The following is a 20,767-nucleotide window of genomic DNA, read 5'->3' as shown; positions in this document are numbered from 1 at the left end:
TTGTTGAGAAGGCGCTGACAGTGATCGTGGAGTCGAGAAGATACAATGCAAGATGTCGAAGGTCGCTGTTGCGATTTTGCTACGAGGTGATGATGGCGGGCTTTGCAAAAGGCAATTTTCGTGTGACGAGGAAGCTCAGATGTCGAGAGTCATGCTCCAGAAACCGCCTCGTGATCGCAGCGCTTATGGCGGACGGAACCACGAAGCCTGGCCTGACCTTGATCGAGGCTGGGGATGCAATTGAGGCTGGGATGCTTGGAGTTGGCAACCCTCTCTGCGGAATTGACAAGCAAACAAAAGTGTAAAGGCGTGGTATGCAGAGATATGAGCTTTGAAGCTGCTCCCGTCAATCAACCCATTGTTTCAGCGGCTTAGTCATTCATCACGATAAGACTTGGTGCACTTTCTTGATGGCTGCCACACCAACCTGACCGCGTGCCTGTTGTGTACGTGAGCCGAACAACTCAGGACTCTGAAGCATGTAGAAGCATGTGACGGCCCAGGTTGTTCCGATTTTCGCAGCCCAATCTCGTAGACCGTGAAGTCTCGCTCTGGCCATTAACCGTTCATTGCTATTAGCCTTCTCCAATCCCGGATTTTGTTGCAATGCCGAGTTTTGCTTTAGGTGTAAGTGAGGTCTGGATGGATGCCATGGTACTAGTCCTACGTGCCAGCCTATCTGAGGGGTAAGTCCCTAATATACTGTACCGTGGCTCAAAGATAGGATCTTTTCCTGTATTTTCGACTTTTGTCATTCTCGGGGTATCGAGACTCATGGATAACGCGATCAGCTAGCGTAATGCTGCCAATGACTCGAGTGCTACAGAGTACAGCACGTGAGATACGCATGACCATCGTCGATATAGCGAAGACAATTTACGTCTGAGAATCAATGTCCTGATCTGATTTGTGCAGCAGCTGCCAGTAACTTATTCAGTAACTTTCAGATGAGCAAAACTCCGATGAATTACTGTATTGGAATAAACGCCTGCTCGCGATCATGTGCTGAGCTTCATGCCATCCCCTCTTAAAACGCCTGCCCAGTATGTAAGCGTATAAACGATCATTGCATTACATTCGAAGTCTTCTCTTGACCCCTCCCACGACCCCGGCCCGCCCTGTCATCCCCTCTTCCTCTGCCTCCCCGCTCTCTACCCCCACTTTTGCCTCTCGACCCACCACGCGTCTTTCCTCCTCTGCGTAAACTAGAAGTACTATTATTTGCTTTTGCAGCCTCTTCTTCTTGGGCTCTTCTGCTCTCCTGATCCCACCACTCTTGAAACGCTTGTTCCTCTTGAATCTCCTGCAGGCTTCGCTTGGCGACGGCCTCGCGAACCACTTCTTGTTCTCTCCGCTGCTGGCCGATGATATCAGCCATGGATAGTTGAAGGGATGGCTCCGCTTTTCCAGCAGGCTGAGTGTAACTCTTCGAATGTGGAATAATTGGCATAGATTTTGACGAAGGGGGAGGAGTTGCGGCCTTGGATGGTCCAACTGATCGCGGTTGCATTTTGGTAATGTTTTTGTTGCTGGCACTGCGATTTTGCCCGGAAAATCGAGTGTCTGGAGAAGCTGTTCGCCGAGTTGTCATGGGTTTAGACGGAATCGGAGGGCCCAGGTTCTTGTTGTGAACAGGTGGTGATGAATGTATGGGCTGGTTCAGGACATCCTTAAGCGACATCTTTGGTCCAGAACTTGCTACTTGCCAAGGAGACGATGTCTTGCCGTCGACCTTGTGATCAAATAGCTCTATTCGAGGTTGATTCATTGATAACCGCATAGCTTGTTGCTGCTGTTTCTTGCGCTCCTTCTGAGAGAGCTTGGGTGTCGATTGCTTACTTGCAGCTGCCTCCTTGCTCTTCTGGGCAGAGAGACTCATCGACAAGGCTGAAATCCTGGTCGAGGAGGCCTGGGCCATGATCTCCCGCATATCCAACTTCGATGACGGCAGTGCTGGCGACGACCATGTTTTGGTACTTGGAGGTGCATTCTCAGGCATGTTCTGAATGCCCAACCCTGGCGTATTTGAAAAGGGCAACGAAAGCTCCTGATCAGGGACCGATCGGGACTCCAGCTCATTCCAAGGAAGCTTAGGACCTGTAGAATCCGTCTGATGAGGAGATGCCACTTCTGTGGTAGCGTTCAGGAGGGGAGACTTGGGACTTCCCAGGGGATCTTCGTCATCCATGTCAAACATCAAATCAACCGTAGAGTCCTTCGGCCTAATACTAGGGCTAAACGGTGCATTCCGAGCAGCTTTTGACTTTCGCCCTGCCTTGTCTTGGCTAGGAGAGAAGGACATCATATCGTCAAGGCTTCCAACTCGGGTGCGGAACGAAGACGATAATCGACTGTCATCATCCTTGAGGTTTGCCCTGAAAGTCATGTCTCGTAGTCGGCGCTGTTTCTCCTCGTGGATGTCTTCCGCTAAACTGGGATGTCGCTCGTGTAGGAGAAGCTCAGCTCTGCCGCTCTTTGCAAACGGAAGGCAATTGAGTTGGTTCGCACGGACAACATTGCTGAGTTCCAAGAGAAGCTCCTCATCCAAGTCGTTGAGTAGGTGATTCTCTAACATCGATTCCAATTGCAAGCAAACATATTCGAGAGCCGAGTCTTTAAACAGCTTCACAGAGCAAGGAGAAATAACATTGAGTAGGCTGCACACGTTACGAGTACTGACTGGGCGATGGTTAGCACTTTATGGCACTGAAAGATGCGTAACACAATCAAAGAGACTTACCAAAACGACCAATCACTTGTTGACAGATCTGTGACAGTCGGTTCAGCATCAACTCATTGCTAGCCGCCATAACATCCAGAAGGAGTTCAGAGAACTCGTCGATATCAGCGGAAACCACATCATCGAAAAGTTCCGGACCAACATCGGCATACAGGAAGCGTAGGACGAGCCTGAAGGTTTCCGGTTCAATGTGCTTCAAATCGATTCGGACAGCCTCCGAGATGTCTTCGCGTCGACTAGCTAGCCATTGACCAGCAGCCCGACCATTGAACATACCCTCGAAGAATGGGCATCTCTGGCAAAGAAGGGCGCTATGGACCCGCAGCTCTGAACCGTCTAGCTCAATAATAGCATCTCCATCGTCAAAGAATCTTGGATCATGCGTAGCTCGGTTGAGATCAACATTCAACTGCCTTTCAGGCTCAGTCATGAGACGCACAGCCGCCTCTAGCTTGTTCAACTTGAGATGACCTGCAGTCTTCATGAGCTCAATTCGTACCTGGCGGTATCTGAAAGCCATGCTCGGACAGTGCCGAGTGAAATGCCAGACATCAATGATAGTATCTTCGTACAGATATATGATCAAATTCACGACAACAATGAGATCCAAGCCTTGAAACATGATCCTTGGCTTTGGGTCGCCTGCGCCAATTTCTGTGCGGCCTTCAACAGAGCCACTGCTAATTGAGAGGACATCTGGAATGGAAGCAGCCCCAGACCGACGAAATTGGCTCAATGCGTTTCTCATGACTGGACTTCTAGCAAGAATAAAGCCATGAGTTGGAATCCTCACATCCGAAGTCGTCGTGCAGATATCAATGTCATAGCCGTCCAGGTCTTGGCCAAGTAAATGGCGGGCAATATCAGCGTCAAGATCTGGAGACGTAAGAACAGCGCGTTTCATGGGGTCAAACAGGTCCTTTGGCAGCACTGGCGTCCAGGATCTGGGAGTTTCTGTATCTTCGTCGTCGAGAAGTGGCTTAGATGCCTCCAAGCCTCGAAGACTAAGCAGAGGAGCGATGTCCTCCCAGAGACTTCGTTGCTCCACTGCAATCTGGGTCTTTGTCACGTCGCAGTCCTTTCGAATCGCAGCATAAACCCCAAATGCGGTGCTGCGTATAGCGGCTACCTTGGTGAGACCCGGAATACGCTGAAACTTGAAGTCTTTACGATTGAACGACCTTGACCCTGTAAATGCATCCTTGATCTTTGCTCTCTTGACTCGATGCCAAACGGCACCTGCCTGTGTACACACTATTACGGACCCATTTTCGGTAATGCCGGCTGATTTGATGCCATCCCAATTACCTTTTCGGAGGGCCCAAACTCGTTCCGGAGTAGATAGCGAATCCTTAATTTTGGACGGATTGGTGGTGCTTGTCGCCGAGGTGTTATCATGCTTTCGAACAGTCAAAGTGTATAAGTCGCCCCTGGTCGATATCGCCGCTATTGTGTCTCCCCCAGCCGTGACCTGGGAAATATGGTTGGATACCGTATCATACCTCGTGGTCAGAGGATTACTCTTCAGGTGATAGTTCGTAAAGCCTTCGTCTAATGGAAATTTGACGATGTTGTAACCGTAATGTGTGAATACGCAGACCGTATGGTTCGCCAAAAGGACAATTGTTGCTGAGTTTATAGCTGAGACCATAGTGATGGAGGCTTTGAACAGAGATGCTGCAACCTTTCGAGGAACGCTCTGCACCTCAAGACTGCGCGAGTCTGAGTCCATCAACCCAAGCTGGCCTTCATTCTTTCCCCACGTGAACAGAGACGTTGACGTATGAGCAACAGAGTGTAGAGCTGATGCAGCTGCTCCTACGATAAATTCTCTCTTCAGAGGACCGAAAATTTGACGTGGTGTAGCACAGATGGGCTCTTCATCCTTCAGCGCTGGTCGAGGCAAAGTGTAACCTAGTTGACCAAACGTATTGGTTCCCCAGGACAAGAGCGATCCTTCGGACGTTACGGCCAAAGAATGATTTTGCCCAAGTGCAATTTTCGTTACCTTTTTACCAGCGAGTGCACCTCCCTCGATAGGAACGTAGGAAAACCTAGTCATCTCATCCCGCGTCCCTAATCGTCCACCTGGACCAAATCCACATATGTATAAATTGGATTCTGGATCGGTGGTCAATATGGCGCTATGCAGCTTTGAGAGAGCAACGTCTTGGATGATAATAGGTCGATTTGCGATGAGAGTCGGAAGTTCCGACACCGATTTTGGCAATGACAACGAAGTATCATTTGCTGAGTTCGCAGCACCGTTGGATTCTAGATGCTCTCGATAGAACCGGAAGAGTAGGTGATCCGGCCGCCTCAGGGTAATTTTCTCTGGATGCTGTCGATCATCCTGATCCTTAAAGCCCAGTCCATGGTTGCGACTACTACCCCAGGTGAAGACCTCATCACCATCGATCGAAGTCTGCATTGAATTCGGATCGGAGCAAGACTCAGCTTGGACGAATTCAGTGTCATCGTTGGAACCATCATCAGATTCTGTCCCGTCACCAGTGAGTTGAAGATTACGCCTTGCAATCGTCGCATTATAAACGTCAAATGGGCTGTTCCCTTCGTAATCTTTGACCTTAATCACAGAGCTTCCTTGGCTGCCTGGATCCCGAATATCTTTCTCGATAATAGCATGAGCCATCGTGATATTCCCGAAGTATAAAGCTCTGTGCAAAGCAGTCCATCCATTCTCCGTATCTTGAATGTACAAATCGATAGTAGGATGCTCGAGGAGTGCTATGGCGAAGCTTATCGCACTTTCAGACGGTGAGGACACAGCTCGGTGAAGTATAGTAAGTCCGGCATGGTCTCTACTGTTGACCTCTGCTCGACCCAGTCCGGAATTGCCTACTTTTCCGGCGCCAAAGTTTCCCGCTTGACCAGAGACTTTCCTACCCTTCACCACAGCTCTGGGAGAGGTCGCAAATCCACTGGGGCTTCCTACGGATCCACATACGGTATGCGCCCCCAGCCCTGCCCCATAGTTCTTCGGTGTATATTGGGTACTATGACTCCCATTTGAAAGGAGGTGCCGAAATCTATCGACTTCCCCATTATGGTAGTATCGCCAGAGAAGATTGCTCATGTGTCGCGAAGGTGGCAAGGAATCTGCCAGTCACTTCAAAGTACACCTCGCTGTGACCTCAGTGGGACACGGCGTTTTTAAAGGTGTGGCGAAGTGCAGGAAGATTCCTGAAGAAGAAAGAGAAGGAAAGAACGGAGGTTCGTCGAGGGCTGCCAGGCGATTGCGAGGTAATTGTTCGTTGAGCTTATGCGACGGCGGTGAGAGCTGAGGAAGTGGTTGCTATGTGAACTTCGGATTCTTCAACGAAGGTACGGTAGATTAATCGATCTGAATGGGTTTCAAACAGGTACCTGGAAGAATTGCTGCGGTCAATGGTTAGTGAAGAGGGGAGTCACCAACGAGGTTCAAGATCAAGTAATCGCGAAGCCAATTGTGCGTCGCGGTTGCAGCCAATCACATGCCGATTAGGGGGTTCGTGTCAAAGGTGCGCGATAGGGCGGCACCGGCTCATCAGACTTCTTACCTCTAGACACCAAACTCTCATGGTCACAAGCAAGTGCTCTGTTGCAGATGAAGTCTTCAGAATACCGATGGGACGAGAGGATGATTGCAAGATTAGGCCCGAGGGATGTGTTCTTATTGGCATCGGAGATTGACCCGCATATTTGTTGTTTAGTCAGGCGTTTCCTTTTGGCGGTGTGCAAGCATCATCACCTTGCAGCTCAAATTTCATTGACGATCTTTCTGATTTGAATCCTATGGTTTCTAGGATTTCAAGTTATGAAGCATGATACATGGTGTGGTGTGAAAGGTTCATATTAATGGGCACTGCTACTGAAAATTGACAGGCCTCTTCCTCTACCTTCTCCACATTACTCTCATCCGTTCTTGCTCATCCTGGGCAAATTGACATTGGAGCAAATGCTGGTATTTGGGATCACCTATGGGATTTCGGCATAAGGGACAGAGTATCCGGTCGTCCTCCGCGCCTCCAATGAAGATAGTGTCTTTCATCTGTCCTTCGAGCGTACGATCGAAAATATCGGACACCCACAGTTCCAGATGTGCACTTAGATCAGAGCGAATGGATAGCCTAGAAGAGACTATTGTCAATGAAGATGTTCTTTCGGAGTTCGATGAAAGTTTGGGATGAGTGTCCCAATCAGACCCGAACGACTTTGGTATGAGATCACAGAGACCGGGATGTTTCTCTTGTTCAGCCTCATTTGCTTGGATTATTTCGTCTGAATCATAGCAATCGTCTTCTTCATCCGATCCATAAGATTGGACTTCTTCATATTCAGCTTCACCCCCGTCGGAATCGAGACCTCCATTGTGCCCATCATTCTCTTCAAGTTCATCACGATCCACAGCCCCACCGAGGAACACCTCGCCGCTGTAATTCGTGATGTATTTTTGGACGTTAATTTCGTGAACCCATTCTCTGGCTCGTTGGACTCTCGAATGTTTCCTGACTCTCTTTTTTCGAACGACACGATCTAGCCTACAAGCCTTACACATGTTTCCCATCGGAAAAGTGCAATACTCATCGAAGCAGATCCGTGGCTGACTGTCTTCAGAGTAGCACGGTGTGCTTCCGCTTTCAGCCACGCTAATGCCCAAGAGTGATTCGGTGTCATAGTTAATATAGGACATAATGATGATGGTGTTGTTCTGGAAATTTTGGGATGAGCGGCTGTATGATTGATTACTGCTGATCTTGAGGCAAAGCGAGAACGATCAATATGACATTCCGGCGGCTCATTGTTCTTAGAACAATGACTTTATCTTCTTCGTTTTCTTTGTTCAGCAACTGTTTTTTTTTCTTCAACTTGCCATATTTTCCATTGTTCGTTTGGCAATGCCATAATTATCTCTTTAATCCTTCCAAAGAAAATTAACAGGTCTTTTTTTGAGAAGCAATGCCAATCCCCAAGGAGAGATTGGGAAGCTTGAACAATACTGCTTGAAAATCTATATAGACAAGAATCGGCCGAAGAACTGGAAAGAACCGACGACGCAAATCGAAAACACCAACACCGTGGTACAGCCCCGGAGAAGTTAAACAACATGTCTTCGGTTGTGTGGATGATGTTGACATGACAGAAATTCCAAGATACATATTCGAGACGACTGTGTTGAGACTAAATCCTGTAGTCCTCCATTTCCTTCCTATGCTGCGCTAATAATGGACCTAACCTCCTCGAATCACGGGCTACTTCCCTAGTCTCATTCCATCTTTCTATTTCAGCAAGATCATCTGCGCTGAGGATGCTTTGCTAAGCGTGGTAGTTGAAGTGAGGGTAATTGTGCACCTCGGCCAATGGGGTTGTCCAGGCATAGGCCTCAGAAGTCCATATCCGAGCATTCTCTCCTGAATCCAGAAAGTGAATCCTAGCGGCTTGAATGGATTGAACTGTATGTGCGAGCCAGTCTTTTTTCTCTAGGGGTCGGAGCAGGTTTAATGACTTCTTGATGTTCTGCTGCTGGGAGACATGAATAATCCACTCCGTTGATCGCTCGTATGTATGTAACAGATTTCAACTCCTCACACTCTGGATGAGCGCTGTCCTCCGGTTCAGGAGCAGGCAATTTCCAAGTTGGGTAGCTATACAACAGTTTGACAGGCGCAGTGCTGTTCAGTGCCTCAGCATCTTCCTTTGGCCAAGGCAATAGCGAATACGCTGTATGCGGAGTACAGAGGAAGCTGGAGAGGGACTGTAGCGTGCCCGAGATGGATTTGATTATAAGTTGTTCGAAGAATGAGAAGGAAGATTGAAGATTTGGCATGGGCAGGGCGCAGTTTTTGGCGGGCGATTTGTGAATGTTGAGAAGGTGGTGTTAGGGTCTAATTCGGTGGACGAGAATTGGAAGTTGTCGTGACGATGATGTGGTCTTGGTTCACGAATACAGACTCGACGAGTTGCCTGCTGCTGCGGTCACCCAGTGAGAGCTTCAAAATGCCCTGATTTCCGCGACTCTTCATCATGCAATAATCCATCTTAAACCACCTTCACCCTCCCTCCCCCCTCCTCGCCCCCCTCCTCGCCCCCCAAAACCCCCTTCCATAACTCACCAAAATCTCCTCACCCTTCCTAATCCCCTTCCCCTTCCCACTCCTGCCCTCAGGCAGAACCCAAACACCCATGCCCCTCTCTCCGCTCTTCTCATCCCACAACTCCTTAAACTCCGCATTCGGCTTCTCGGCGATCCCTCTGTAATCATTGATAAACCTCGCCTCATTCCCCTTCCTATCTGCATCAATACCAATCCCCATCTCCCTATCAAGACTCAAATCATAGTCCGAATCAGCGTGCGGGTCCTTCTCTTCTCCATGCTCTCCATGCTCTCCCCTTCCCACCGCAGCATGGATTTCGCCCAAGTATTGCAAGATGAAAGTCCCTGGTTTCAGATCTCTGCTCGCGAAGAGTCCGTGCTGTCCATTTGCTGGGTGAGAAGGCGTGGTGATTGGCGTGATTTTGACGAGAGAGGGCCTTTTGGGCGTATTTGCTGGGGTGGAGAGGGCATCTTTTGGACGCGATCGTAGGGAGGCGAGGAGGGAGGGTGTGGTGGTTGGAGAATAGGATGGTGTGGTTAGGAAGGGGAGAGTAGGAGGCCAGTTCTTTGGAATGGGCGAGGAGTTTGGCGGCATTTCTGGACAGAGGCAGAACGGTCCTCGGTATATAGGTTCTAGAGACAGGGTAAATTCCCCCTCGATGGTGCGTGAAGGGCTTCGAAGCGGGTTGTAGGCTCAGTCGACCTTGAGAGAACAATAAACACGCCCTGAACCGATCTCAAGAGAAGCACGAAAATTCATTGAAGAGAGAAGGAAAGTGGCGGGTTCTAGCCGGGACAGCACATCTGCGAAGACCTCGGCCCAGATTGCAAATTGCTGTCCAAAATATGAAATGTGGTGGCTTTAGACACTCGAATCACCAAAACGAAGCCATTCCCAAGCGGTCAAGTTTTCATCTTGACACTGTGGATATGCCAAGCTTTTCGGATCGATGCGGGGTGACCGTGCCCACAGCGCCCCTGTTCAAAAACCGCCACTGACGAGTGCTAATGATCGATGGAGGAACCTCCGACCTCATCGAAATGTCAAAATTCAATGGCAGCAGCATGGCCGTTTCAGGTATTATTGACGTGTGAACTCGTCCTCTGCGAAATGTCATGTCATATAGTTCGTCACTGGGAACCGGTATCAAGGAACCAATGGATACGATTTGCTTTTGCCGGTGACGCAACCGCATCGGGATGAAAGTGACAGGGGCTTGATAGGGCTGACGTTGAAGATCTCACGATTGTGATTGGGTTGCCCAGCATGTGAGCATTGTGAGGTCATCCGAAAGTGCTCGACATGGAAACGTATGGGGCATAAATTCACAGCCACATCTCTTGCCTCTCGTGCTTGCCAGCAAGTGAATCGATACCAACGTCAGAAACATCAGCTTCGAACTTGAGAGCAGATATCTTGAGATTCAAATCCTAAGTCGTGGGTCTAGTCCATCATCCTTCCGCCTCCTTCTTGACATTGACCACAATTCAGACACCAAACCAGGAACCTCACAAACAAACCCACCGCGATCATGCCTTCCCTCATCGACTCCCTTGGCAGCTTCATCTCTTCGATCTTCGGTGCCATCACCGCTGTCCTGAGCTCAATCCTGGCCGTCTTCCAATCTCTGGTCAGCACCATCTGGGATATTATCTCGACCGCTTTCGCTGCTGTTGGTATCATGGTATCTGGTCTGGCGCAGACATTTGAGGGTTTGGTGAAGTTCTTTTTGAGTAAGTTACGCCTCCCCACCGTTGGGCCCTTTACTAATACCGCGATTGCAGGCAACATTGTCGTTATTGGGGGAATTGTTGCCGCTCTGTTCTTGTATGGAGTTTATCAACAACGAAACGGTCGCCCGATTACTGCAGCACCGGGGAAGAACAAGAAGGTCAATTAAGAAAGAGGGGTTGTGGAGTAAAGAGAGGAAACTTGGAGAAACGGATCAGGAAGTAATGATGGACCTTGGTCTCGACGGACTTGCGCCGGCGGTGGATGATAGCGAATGGAGGACTAGATAGATACCACAATAGCAAATGCAATCAATGATTAGGCAAATTGATTGTCCTACGTTCTGATGTTCCCAAAACCTGTGACTCTCCCAAAGCAGCTCGTTGTCCCCCGCGGAGCAGATCATGTGAGCGTCTACGCTTGGGGAGTACTCATGACTGCTTCTTCTATGAGGATCTTTTGATATGGTAGGAAGCATTACCATGACGGATGCTTAAAACGACGTGTAATAGGGTGGTCATGTGATACGACGTATCGAAACGCTTATCTCGGACGGACGATATCAGAATTCCACAGGTCTGGCCCTCAACTATGAAGAGCCTCTCTTGCCATCATCTCACCCGGACGCTACTCCGGCTTCTTTTCATCAATTTTCTCAATATCTTGAAATCCAAGACAGAAGGAACTTGGCAAGTCAGCGCGATCTTCCATGGATGAAAGACTGACCGTCCCAACCCTCTGGCCGGAACAAATATACGGAGTAGTTGCTCATCTAGGGCTGGGGATCGCTGCTCCTAAAAAGTCGGTAGATGCTTGGCTTCCCTTGTTAATATGTAGGGCCTTTCTTTATCTTGATACTCATGACCTCTCCGGAATAAAACTCATTACGTTCAAACCGGCAGTATTCCGGTCGACGGCGAGCATGAGAAGGGGAAGTGTTCATCACGTGATATGAGGGATTTATGCCATTTGACTGCCGTCCGCCCTGCGCAAATGAAATCTCTTTCTGGCGGTGAATGTGAAGTGTCAAGCGTGGGGATCTCATTAGCTTCAGATGCAGGTAATAAGTCATTCCGCTGGAGAAAGACAGAGCGCCGGGTTGTCAATCGACGATAGTCAGTGGGAAGGTGTGGGGGTGCTCACTGCTGAGCTTTGGTGCCAGACAGCCCTATTCCGAGATAGCACTCTATGTGTTGCCGCTTGCGCTCGCGATCAGTGCACATTAGCCCTGGCTTGTCCACGGCATGACTCTACAGGCGCTGGACTGGCGTCCTTCTGGCAGATGCCGCGACTGTGATGGCACATCGAGAAAAGCGAGCGCGACTCGCTGGTTGGTGGAGGCTCTGGAGGGGCAATGTAGGGGCAAGGTGAGAGGTAACCCTGTGTTGCACCTACCGGCCGGAAAAAGTGTAATAATCAGTAACATCCTCTGACATAACAGATGGGTTGCAAATTGCAATCTTGTGTTACAGTCTGGAGGACCCGTATAATTCTCGAGTTTAGTGGGCTGTGGGGTTTGGGGAGGCAGATGATCATGATCATGATCATGACGCGCTTGGAAAAATCTGGGTTTGGAGCATCGTCGTCCAGTCGTCCTTTGCGAGGCCGCACGTGGGGCAAATCTTGGGCCGTTGGGGTGAAGGATATCCGTGGCTTGAGTAGTAGGTAAGAAAAACAGCATCTTCAGGAAGTTCAGAAAGTTCAGGCGAGAGGCGAGAGGCGAGGCAGCGGCAGCAGCAGCAATGGCACAGCACAGCACGGCTGGAACCGCCAGCGGCCTCCGAATCCCCGGGGGGCGGCCATCTCTGGATTCCTTGTGAATCTGATCTGTCTCGACTCTCGAGTTTTTGGTGTTGGATGCAGCAAGCTCCAAAGGGTGCCAGCCTAGCCGTGCATGCTGCAGGCGCTTGCTGAGCATTCTCCGTCAAATTGTCGATGCGATCCCAGCCAGATGGACTGCACAAAGCGTCCATGCAGTTGTCGAAGGTTGGGGGTTACGGATAACGGTGGATTCGACCATTCATTCTCGAGCAAGAGGGCCTGACCTCGGGAGTTGGAAGTCTGGTAACTGTGATTTGCACTAAAAGGGTTATTGCTCCATGGGAGAGGATCGAGACTCGAGGGCAGCGTTGACACTGGCCGCTGGCGAGTGCCTGGATTCACACGGAGTATCAAGCCGGCGTTGATCCTGGAGAACCTGGTTGGGAAGGACGGTAATCGATCGGGCAACGCTTTGGGGCTGAGTCGTGCGTGGATGGTGCAGCGGAGGCGTGTTGTTCTTGGGGCTTGCTTGGATCACGGTCAAGTGCTTGATCCGGATCATTCGTCTCAGACGGTGCATTTTACCAAGGCTGCTGATGCTGCTGCTGCTGCTGATGGCACAGGAGAGGGCAGGCAACTGGGACTGGGTGCAGTTGCGCCACCCTGCTCTGCCCGTCCTTCTCCCGAGATCTCTGCTGGCCGCCCGGATTTGGGGGTTGCCCTCTCGGTTGTAATTTGTGTGGGATTACAAGTGTAGTGAGACGGTCGGCTCGTAAATGGCAAAATAGTACAGTACTGTACAGTAGTACCGTCAAATCGGTGGGCGCATCGCGTTGGCCCATAAAAAGCAGAAGCGCTGGTCCCGCATGCAGATCAAATTATTTGTGGCCTGCCTCGCTTTCTTGCTTGCCTGCTTGCCTCTCGCCTGCCTGCTTGCTTGCTTGCTTGCTGGCGGAAAACTTTCACGTCCGTTCCCGCTGGCGCTGTCTGCACCCCACTGTCCAGGCGTGCAGCATCGAAGTCGGAGAGGGAGGGAGGTCGCTGCATCGTGCAGGCTGAGGCCGGTGTGGAAAGGAAATACTGAAAATCTGAAAATCTGAAAATCTGAAATCCTGACAATCCGCGAATCTACGAACGAATCTGCGACTCGAGCCGTGCGGCCGCCCGTAGCTGCAGGCTTCCTCCCTTTTTTTTCCTCACAGCCCCCTGTCGCAAGGTGCTCGAAACCAGCGACCGCCGACCGCCCTCCCGACCTCGTTCGGCCACCCACACACACACCAGCAGCAGTTCCAGCACCAGCACCAGCACCAGCTCCAGCTCCAGCTCCACAGCTCCAAACCCCCTCCACCCCCCCCCCTCCCCCCCTCGAGCCACCAGGCCAAGGCGCACACCGAGCTGCCCTCCCAGGCGTCTTGCCCTGCCCCGCCCATTCGGCCACCGTATTCCACGTATAATTCCAAACCCGTCGCCCACTTTGCCGACTGTTCACAGTCCTCTTTCAACGTGCAGAGACAAAGGGAATCCCCTCCTGTTTTGGTCGCCCATACCGGCAGTCGGTGTCCCGCTCCTCCAGCCGGCGCCGTTACGGTGCAAGGCGTTCCTCCTCGCTCCTCTCATCTCCTATCCTCTCCTCCTCGTCGTCCTCTTTCCTCTGGCTTCTCAGGCATCTCTGGCGTTGGATCTCGATTTGGAGTAATTGGCATATACCACGGCTGCAGCGTTCATATCCTCGATTATATATCCATTGTTCTGTTCTACCTTCTGCGACTCCATTTCTCGACTCTGCAGTCCTCGTGGCTGCCCCCACAATTCAAAAATCTTACATCTTGAAGGTGCTTTATTTCTTTTGGTAGACCGCGTCGGCCGTTTACGGTCGTCCGGCACCTCGCCACCCATTCTCCGTTCTCTCCAACATCACCCTCAAGTCGAGTCGAGTCAAGATGTTGATCAAGGGCGAGAAGTATGCCTGCGAGGCATGTGTAAGAGGCCATCGTGTTAGCAACTGCCAGCACTCCGATAGGCCATTGCAGCACATCAATAAAAAGGTATGCCTCTCCATCTCTCCAGTGGTATCATGCTCACCTACCTTGCGCAGGGTCGTCCCGTATCGCAGTGCACTCATTGTCGAACCCTCCGCAAGTCTCGTTCCGCCCATGTTCGTTGCGACTGCGGCGGCGAGAAGGCACACTCAAAAGGAGCTTGCCCTCAAGAAGGCGATACACAGGGTGAGCTTTTCACGGGATATCTGAGGCATCACAGCAGCAGTTTCTGATCATTAATACAGCAGACAACTGCTGTTGCAGCCACGGGGGCCGTTGCTCCTGTGCCCTCAAGAAAGAGCACTTGGATCCTGTGCCAGAATCCGACTCCGACGAAGCCTCCTCCTCTTCAACCCCAAGCAATGAGAAACGCAGACCTCGAGCCCTGACAGCCAATTCTGAGGGCGGCTTGACCATATTCACTAACGGCCATCATAAACCCGTACATAAGCACAACAACATGGCTCACAAATGCGGTCTTCCTTACGTAGTACCAAGAGCGCACTCAATTCATGGACCGTCGCCTTCTGGGATGGCTAACAGGTCTGTGGACAACTTACCGCACACCAGTACCATCGATGCCTTGCACAGTGAGTCTCATATCAAGGACTCGATGGTGAGTGCTCAGCAAGAGCAGCGGAAGGTCAAGTCTGAGCATGGGTCGCCCCTCTTGAGCCCATCATCGACCCTAGATCAATTGAACGGTCTCCTTCCACCCCTGGACTTCTCCAACATTACCGGGGATTGCAATTTTATGCAAAACGTGGACGGTTTCTCGAGTATTCCAGACCACGAGCAGCCCATGTTTTCCGCAGGCTTATCCTCGGCTTCGATCGATTGGTCTCATTATGACGGCCTCGACTTCAACAACGAAAACTTTGCGGCCTCTTCATACAGCCAAGCTCCCTCCTTCGCCGGGTTCGACTTCAGCAGCATAGATCAGCCAGCCCTCACCACCACATCTACCTCTGGTGAGATCTCGGAAGTTGAAGACTTCGGCTTGGGAGACACCAATGGGACTCGACCAACATTGCTGACCAACCAATATGGATCGGATTTTGACAACTCAGATTTTGGTGGAGACATTGATGGGTATCGTCTTAGTGCCGCGTCGTCTTATATTGGCCTGCCTCAGGCCCAGATGCTAGCTGGCAGTAACGTGGAAGATCTTGACGTGGATGCATTTTTGAAAGGCGTACCAACTTCAAATGGCTACGCTGTACATCACGGCCTCCCGACGTCTAGTTATGCGGAGACTACCAAGATGATGCAGTCGTCACCTGCCTTCGATGAAGCAGCCTTCCAACTACTTTCGCCTGAGGATGAGAATGATAACTTTTGGATGAACAATTTTGCAACCAACGCGATCAATAACAGTCGAAATGAATTGGTTGAAGAAAATGTTTGGGCTCAATAACATTTGCGGAAAGGCAGCAGGCCTTCGACGAATTATTCTCTTTCTGGATGTATCCGCCGACGACTCGATGACTTCTTTGGTTCACGGTACCGATTTATGTGAAGAGTTGAGGATGTTCTAGATTTCAAATGTTACATATTGCAATACAAATTACATAAGCTCTGATATCTTGTTGATCCTCTGTCTACTCTCCAATTTCGTATACATGGGTACATTCCTTTCTACCCCTCACAGCCTCCAGGCGTCGGTGATGGATTTTCAACAACCCACAATTCAATCGACTGCGTTTCTTGAACATCCAAGTCCGTTACACTGTCAAAACCAATCCAAGGCGGACCCCCAAGCTGGCAATAACCCCCACCCCTTGAGTGTCCAACTTTAACATGAATAACCAAGATCCACCTACCCTGAAGCTCAACTTGGTACTCCGTATCTCCCAACAGTCTTGCCATGAAAATATTAAACTTCACTCGAACCCTCCACTGCCCAGCCTCCCTTCGATGTCCAATTATATCATATAACATAATTCCCCTATACCTCGATGTCCACATCTTTGACTGCTGATTTGCCTCTTTGGCCTACTTGACTAATATGCCACTACTTTCGAGCATGCCCATGGATGTTTTCCGGTCAAATGATATGCATATGCTGTACTGCTACCTTCGCCCCGGAACCTATATTAGACGGCTAGGCCGATGGTGGCTTTCAGTGGTGGGACAACATTTTCCCCACTTATGCTAGTTGGTTTCACGCTACCAAGATCTCGACGAGGAAACTCACGAGATGGTGCTGACGGAACACCATACCATCCGCTTTGATACGCACCAGTTATCCCTAAAAAGCTTGTTCGATCAGCGGAGAAAACTTCGTCCGAATTCCTCCGGTGCCCTGCAGACGGAACTATGGTACTACTGGGTCGCCGAGAACAGTTCTCCATACTCCCTACAAACGCTCCCGATGCCAAGTCCAGAAACATTTGAATCTGATATTGAAAGATACAGTATAAATTCCCCGCCGGAAACGCCCTCTCCTAGGGCCCACTGTGCAGGGCCCTCGCCCTCTCAGTAAGCCGATTTACGTCGCCCCCACGGAAGAGCCAAAGGGCTTCATCCGGAAGAACAGGCTGCTGTCGACGGCAGAACTGATACTGATCCGGATGGGACGTTTCTTTAGGCTCATGCAGAGGCCTGGCGTAGTCGACGGGGCGAACCAGCTCCGCGAAGTATTCCAAGCGGTGTGTGGAGGCCCTGGAGGGATGTGCTCGTCTCCAGAAGAGGCCGCCAGAACGGGTGCCTCACCCAATTAGGGGGAATTCGATTGCCCAATCCGCGCCGAGCCGCCAAGGTCGCGGAGCTGAACCTGGTTGTCGATGATTTTCGTCAGGTGCAGGCATTGTCATCAAAATGACGACTGGAAAGCTCCGAGAGGCTGGAGTTTCCCTTCCCGTGATCAGACGCCAGCCTCCTTCCCAGCAGCCCGACTCCCATCCCGGAAGAGGAGGTTTTGCCCGATTCGACCAGCCATGCATTTCCTGCCACAGCCGCGCCTCGTATGTTCCCGACCGTCGCACAGCATCACGGAGTGCCGAGTGCCCAATTTCCCGGCGGTCGGCCCAGCCGCAGCAGAGGAGGCAGAGGGTAGAGGGCAGAGGCACAGCTGCTCCCGAGCTGAGTTCACAGCGCTGTGCATCAGCAAACTCGCCGCAACGCCTTCTTGTGCCTCAAGAACGCAAGCCGTTGCCCAAGACTCGACCACGGACTCGACCACGGCGCTGGGAACAAGACGGGCCGAGGAAACAGCTCTAAAACTAAACCCAACTAGCGCCATTCGCTTGGAGATCTGCGCCAGCGAGAAGAGCGTCTCTCTCATTCGTCGACAGACCCCAACCTCATCCCCCAAAACCTCCGCCCTCACCATCACGCATTAACAATCTTCCGGGCCTTCCAGCACCAGCAACAGCACCAACACCATCAGCTCCATTGCGCCCGCGACTCCAACTGGCTGGCGAGCCCTATTTGAGCCCGAACTGCGCCGTCCAAACAGGTGTCCCCGGGGTCGCGTTGCTGTGCTCCGGCTGCTTGTCTTGAAAGTGAGTCCATTGAGGCAGAATTCGTGGCGTGAGAGCTCGCAGTATGCGCCGTCCATGACTGCTTTCTACCGAGCCACAACAACAAAGTAGGGTACGGCACGTCACCTTTCAATATCAACTCAACACTGACAACTTGCTGTCCTGCAGAAACCCCGCGCGACCGTGCCCATGACGAACAGTTAAAATTCCCGACAGATCGACGCGCCCAATATGCAGTCCTATGGTTCTCCCAGTGAGCGTGCTGGTGACACCGGGAACAACCCCTTCTACGCCTCGTCCGCTCAGCAGCAGTCGGTCCTGCCCAACCCCGATGAGCTTCAGATCACCGCACAGCTGTCGCGCGGCCTTGCGCCCAACATGAGTGCTGGCCACGGTGGAGCCATGTCTGAAAGCCAAGACCACAGGACCCAGAGTCAAGCAAGCATCAACCACCAGTATGACCACCCGCAAGATTCCCACGCCCAAGCTTCACATGTACAAGGCAGACAGAGCTCGGTGGATGAGGTGGCGGGACAGTATGGCACTCCAGATGGCTCAATGGCACCGAGAAAGAGATCAAAGGTGTCGAGGGCATGCGATGAATGTCGGCGGAAGAAAATCAGGTGTGATGCGACGACTGAATCGGGCGAGGATTCGTGCACAAGCTGCAAGCGTGTGGGAACAACTTGCCAGTTCAGTAGAGTACCGATGAAGCGGGGACCTAGCAAAGGGTACGCTGAGGGGATTCGTATATACGGAGAGCTCACTGACGCAAACTTCAGATACATCAAAGAACTTGCTGATCGCCTAGGCCAACTGGAGGGAGCAATGCAGGCAAGCGAAATGCCCGTCCCGACTTATATGCATGATAGTCCTCTGCAACGCCGTGGATCAGAGGATTTCTCCCCGCCTCCTAGCCAGGAACATCATCCCAAGAAGAGAACATATTCCTCCGTCTCCGGCAGCGAGTTCGGGACCCCTTATCTAGCTCATAGATCGGTATCAGCCTGGCCTACCCATGAAAGCCCACGTCATCTACCTGCCCCTGTCTCCGGTTTTGCGGCTACACCTTTACCTCCTGTTACTTCTCAAGCCTTCAGAGATCCTATATATTCCCCTAACGGTCTTGCCCCTCTTCCTCAATGGAAGACTACTCCGGAACCTCCTCACCACCAGAGTGCAGCTTTTGAAAATGCGATTCAAGATCGAGCCCCTTCCGAGTCGCCTTTGGAGTGGGATGACACGACGGTGGACAGGTATGGAAACGCGCTGCTTCCCAAACGAGGGTCTTGATGTTGACTTTGAACAGCTATTACAAGATCATGCACCCAACCCTTCCCTTGCTTTCACAGTCTAAGGCTAGGTTGAGCAGCAGGTGGTCCAGTTATCCAGTCACTTTGAGGGATGCCCTATACAGCGCTCTCCATTCTGCTGTCAATTCTTTCCCGTCGGCTACTCCACTTCCAGAAAACAAAAGCAGTCGGAAAGGGATGCAGCTATGGTTCACAGCTCAGTTAGAGGCCCCAGCTTCGCGATCCTTTGCTACAAATCTGGCCTACCTACAAATCCTGCTCCTTCTCGCGATCGAAGCAGGAAATCGAGTTCCAGGTGCTGCGGGAGGACAAGCCGCGCCTTCGCAATCAGTCTGGCTAGGAAATGCTGTTGGCTTGGCGTATGAGATGAAGCTGTATGAGTATAAGGCGCCACTCACGGACGACCCGGATTCAGATGAGAGACTCGGAAGAAGAATTTGGTGGAGCTTGGTGATTATGGATAGATGGCACGCTGCAGGCATGTCGACTCCCCTCTTGGTTTCCGACAACGCGCTCGTCTTGATGCCAGAGGATCAATCTTTGCTGGGGGAGTCTCTTTTCCACCTCACTCGTAAGAACGCCTATCTTCTTGCTGATACCTATGCTGATAATCCAGGCCTTTCCATCATCCTCGGACACTATTTGTCCGTCCCTACGACATCCACAGAGATCCCATCTCTTGGTGTTCCCCCTTTCGCTGTTTACGGTACGCTCTTACGCGGCGAGCTAGAAAGATGGCGCGAAGTTTTGCCTGACTCGTTGTTCAACTCTCCTCTTATTCATCTTTGCTTCTGGTATATCCGCATTACCCTTGAACTCAAACAAGCCGACCCAGACCCTTCCAGCCTCTTAACATCGGCAATGAAAATTGTCACGCAGCTCACCCACAATTCAAACCTCGTCACTCCCTTGACCTGCCACTCTACCATCCTTGCAACATTGATCTTGGTCAAGTTATCAAAGTACGACGGCGTGAGGTCCGAGGCAGAAAGCGGCTTGAAGATATTGATGGAAAATCGGATTGCTCCTTCGGCTTGGGACTCCACAGTTCGGGACATGATCTCCAATAGGAAGCAGGCGGGGGTTCCGGGCAGCGCTGAGAGCAAGCATGTTTCGACGGCCGCTCAAGGCTTACAACATCTGGCCGAGCTTGCAACAGCTAATGAGGAAGGTCGAGACGTTGCCATGGGAGAGAGCAGAAGTGAAGGAGAAATATTCAGTGCAAAATCCGCCGGCATGCATAACAAAGTTCACCCGAACTTCGAGGAGATCATGAAGAACGGTTATCTGAGAGCTTTGAGCGGCGAGTCGGGCCGTTGATCCCCCATCGCGGCACGCGAGATGCGATCCCCTTGATTTTGGGGGATCTCGTAGCCTTATTTTGGTATACCCCTCCCTGACATTGTATGAGTTTATCTGTGCGGGGAAAAAATGTGTGCGGGGAAACGAAAATCCAGGCCCGATTTATGGGCTCCTTTTTTTGGTACATCGGCACGACTGGCATATCTGGTGCATAGTGGTTGATATTGGAGTTGGGAGTCTGGAAATCCAGTCACAGGCAGCGCGATGCCGGTATGGGACTGTATTTGGAGCATGAAGCATC

At 51.2% G+C, this 20,767-nt stretch overlaps 8 protein-coding genes across 8 annotated transcripts; 3 read left to right on the top strand and 5 right to left on the bottom strand.

The window, feature by feature from the left end:
• Positions 1–1,063: 1,063 nt before the first annotated feature.
• Positions 1,064–5,837, bottom strand: K444DRAFT_539396 (uncharacterized protein; the record flags this gene model as incomplete). Its single annotated transcript, XM_024875623.1, has 2 exons — positions 1,064–2,679; positions 2,741–5,837. The coding sequence occupies 2 exons, from the start codon at positions 5,835–5,837 to the stop codon at positions 1,064–1,066; spliced, it is 4,713 nt and encodes a 1,570-aa protein (XP_024731469.1).
• A 798-nt stretch (positions 5,838–6,635) lies between these two features.
• On the bottom strand, positions 6,636–7,433 carry K444DRAFT_634285 (uncharacterized protein; the record flags this gene model as incomplete). The annotated part of the gene is made up of 1 exon (XM_024883728.1): positions 6,636–7,433. The coding sequence occupies one exon, from the start codon at positions 7,431–7,433 to the stop codon at positions 6,636–6,638; it is 798 nt and encodes a 265-aa protein (XP_024731468.1).
• A 1,384-nt stretch (positions 7,434–8,817) lies between these two features.
• Positions 8,818–9,345, bottom strand: K444DRAFT_486029 (uncharacterized protein; the record flags this gene model as incomplete). The annotated part of the gene is made up of 1 exon (XM_024873112.1): positions 8,818–9,345. A coding segment is annotated over one exon (528 nt), but the record flags the coding sequence as incomplete, so codon positions are not given.
• Positions 9,346–10,197: 852 nt separating this feature from the next.
• On the top strand, positions 10,198–10,913 carry K444DRAFT_617915 (uncharacterized protein). The gene is made up of 3 exons (XM_024881221.1): positions 10,198–10,272; positions 10,327–10,568; positions 10,620–10,913. The coding sequence occupies exons 2-3, from the start codon at positions 10,367–10,369 to the stop codon at positions 10,733–10,735; spliced, it is 318 nt and encodes a 105-aa protein (XP_024731466.1). The 5' UTR covers positions 10,198–10,272; positions 10,327–10,366; the 3' UTR covers positions 10,736–10,913.
• Positions 10,914–11,655: 742 nt separating this feature from the next.
• On the bottom strand, positions 11,656–12,652 carry K444DRAFT_106970 (uncharacterized protein). Its single transcript, XM_024870295.1, has one exon. The coding sequence runs from the start codon at positions 12,482–12,484 to the stop codon at positions 11,789–11,791; it is 696 nt and encodes a 231-aa protein (XP_024731465.1). The 5' UTR covers positions 12,485–12,652; the 3' UTR covers positions 11,656–11,788.
• Positions 12,653–14,267: 1,615 nt separating this feature from the next.
• On the top strand, positions 14,268–15,894 carry K444DRAFT_697515 (uncharacterized protein; the record flags this gene model as incomplete). The annotated part of the gene is made up of 3 exons (XM_024887932.1): positions 14,268–14,372; positions 14,423–14,552; positions 14,612–15,894. 3 exons carry the CDS (start codon positions 14,268–14,270, stop codon positions 15,781–15,783), a joined length of 1,407 nt encoding a protein of 468 aa, XP_024731464.1. The 3' UTR covers positions 15,784–15,894.
• An 849-nt stretch (positions 15,895–16,743) lies between these two features.
• Positions 16,744–18,023, bottom strand: K444DRAFT_106990 (uncharacterized protein). The gene is made up of 2 exons (XM_024870296.1): positions 18,010–18,023; positions 16,744–17,958 (listed from the first exon to the last, which is right to left on the bottom strand). Exon 2 carries the CDS (start codon positions 17,698–17,700, stop codon positions 17,233–17,235), a length of 468 nt encoding a protein of 155 aa, XP_024731463.1. The 5' UTR covers positions 17,701–17,958; positions 18,010–18,023; the 3' UTR covers positions 16,744–17,232.
• Positions 18,024–18,082: 59 nt separating this feature from the next.
• On the top strand, positions 18,083–20,484 carry K444DRAFT_539448 (uncharacterized protein; the record flags this gene model as incomplete). Its single annotated transcript, XM_024875630.1, has 4 exons — positions 18,083–18,582; positions 18,634–19,107; positions 19,161–19,735; positions 19,781–20,484. The coding sequence occupies 4 exons, from the start codon at positions 18,083–18,085 to the stop codon at positions 20,482–20,484; spliced, it is 2,253 nt and encodes a 750-aa protein (XP_024731462.1).
• Between the last annotated feature and the right edge of the window lie 283 nt (positions 20,485–20,767).

Source organism: Hyaloscypha bicolor (assembly GCF_002865645.1).
Source record: "Hyaloscypha bicolor E unplaced genomic scaffold K444scaffold_129, whole genome shotgun sequence".
Taxonomy (NCBI): Eukaryota; Fungi; Ascomycota; class Leotiomycetes; order Helotiales; family Hyaloscyphaceae; genus Hyaloscypha; species Hyaloscypha bicolor.
The sequence above is the reverse complement of the archived record's forward strand: the minus strand, read 5'-3'. Positions and strand labels throughout refer to the sequence as shown.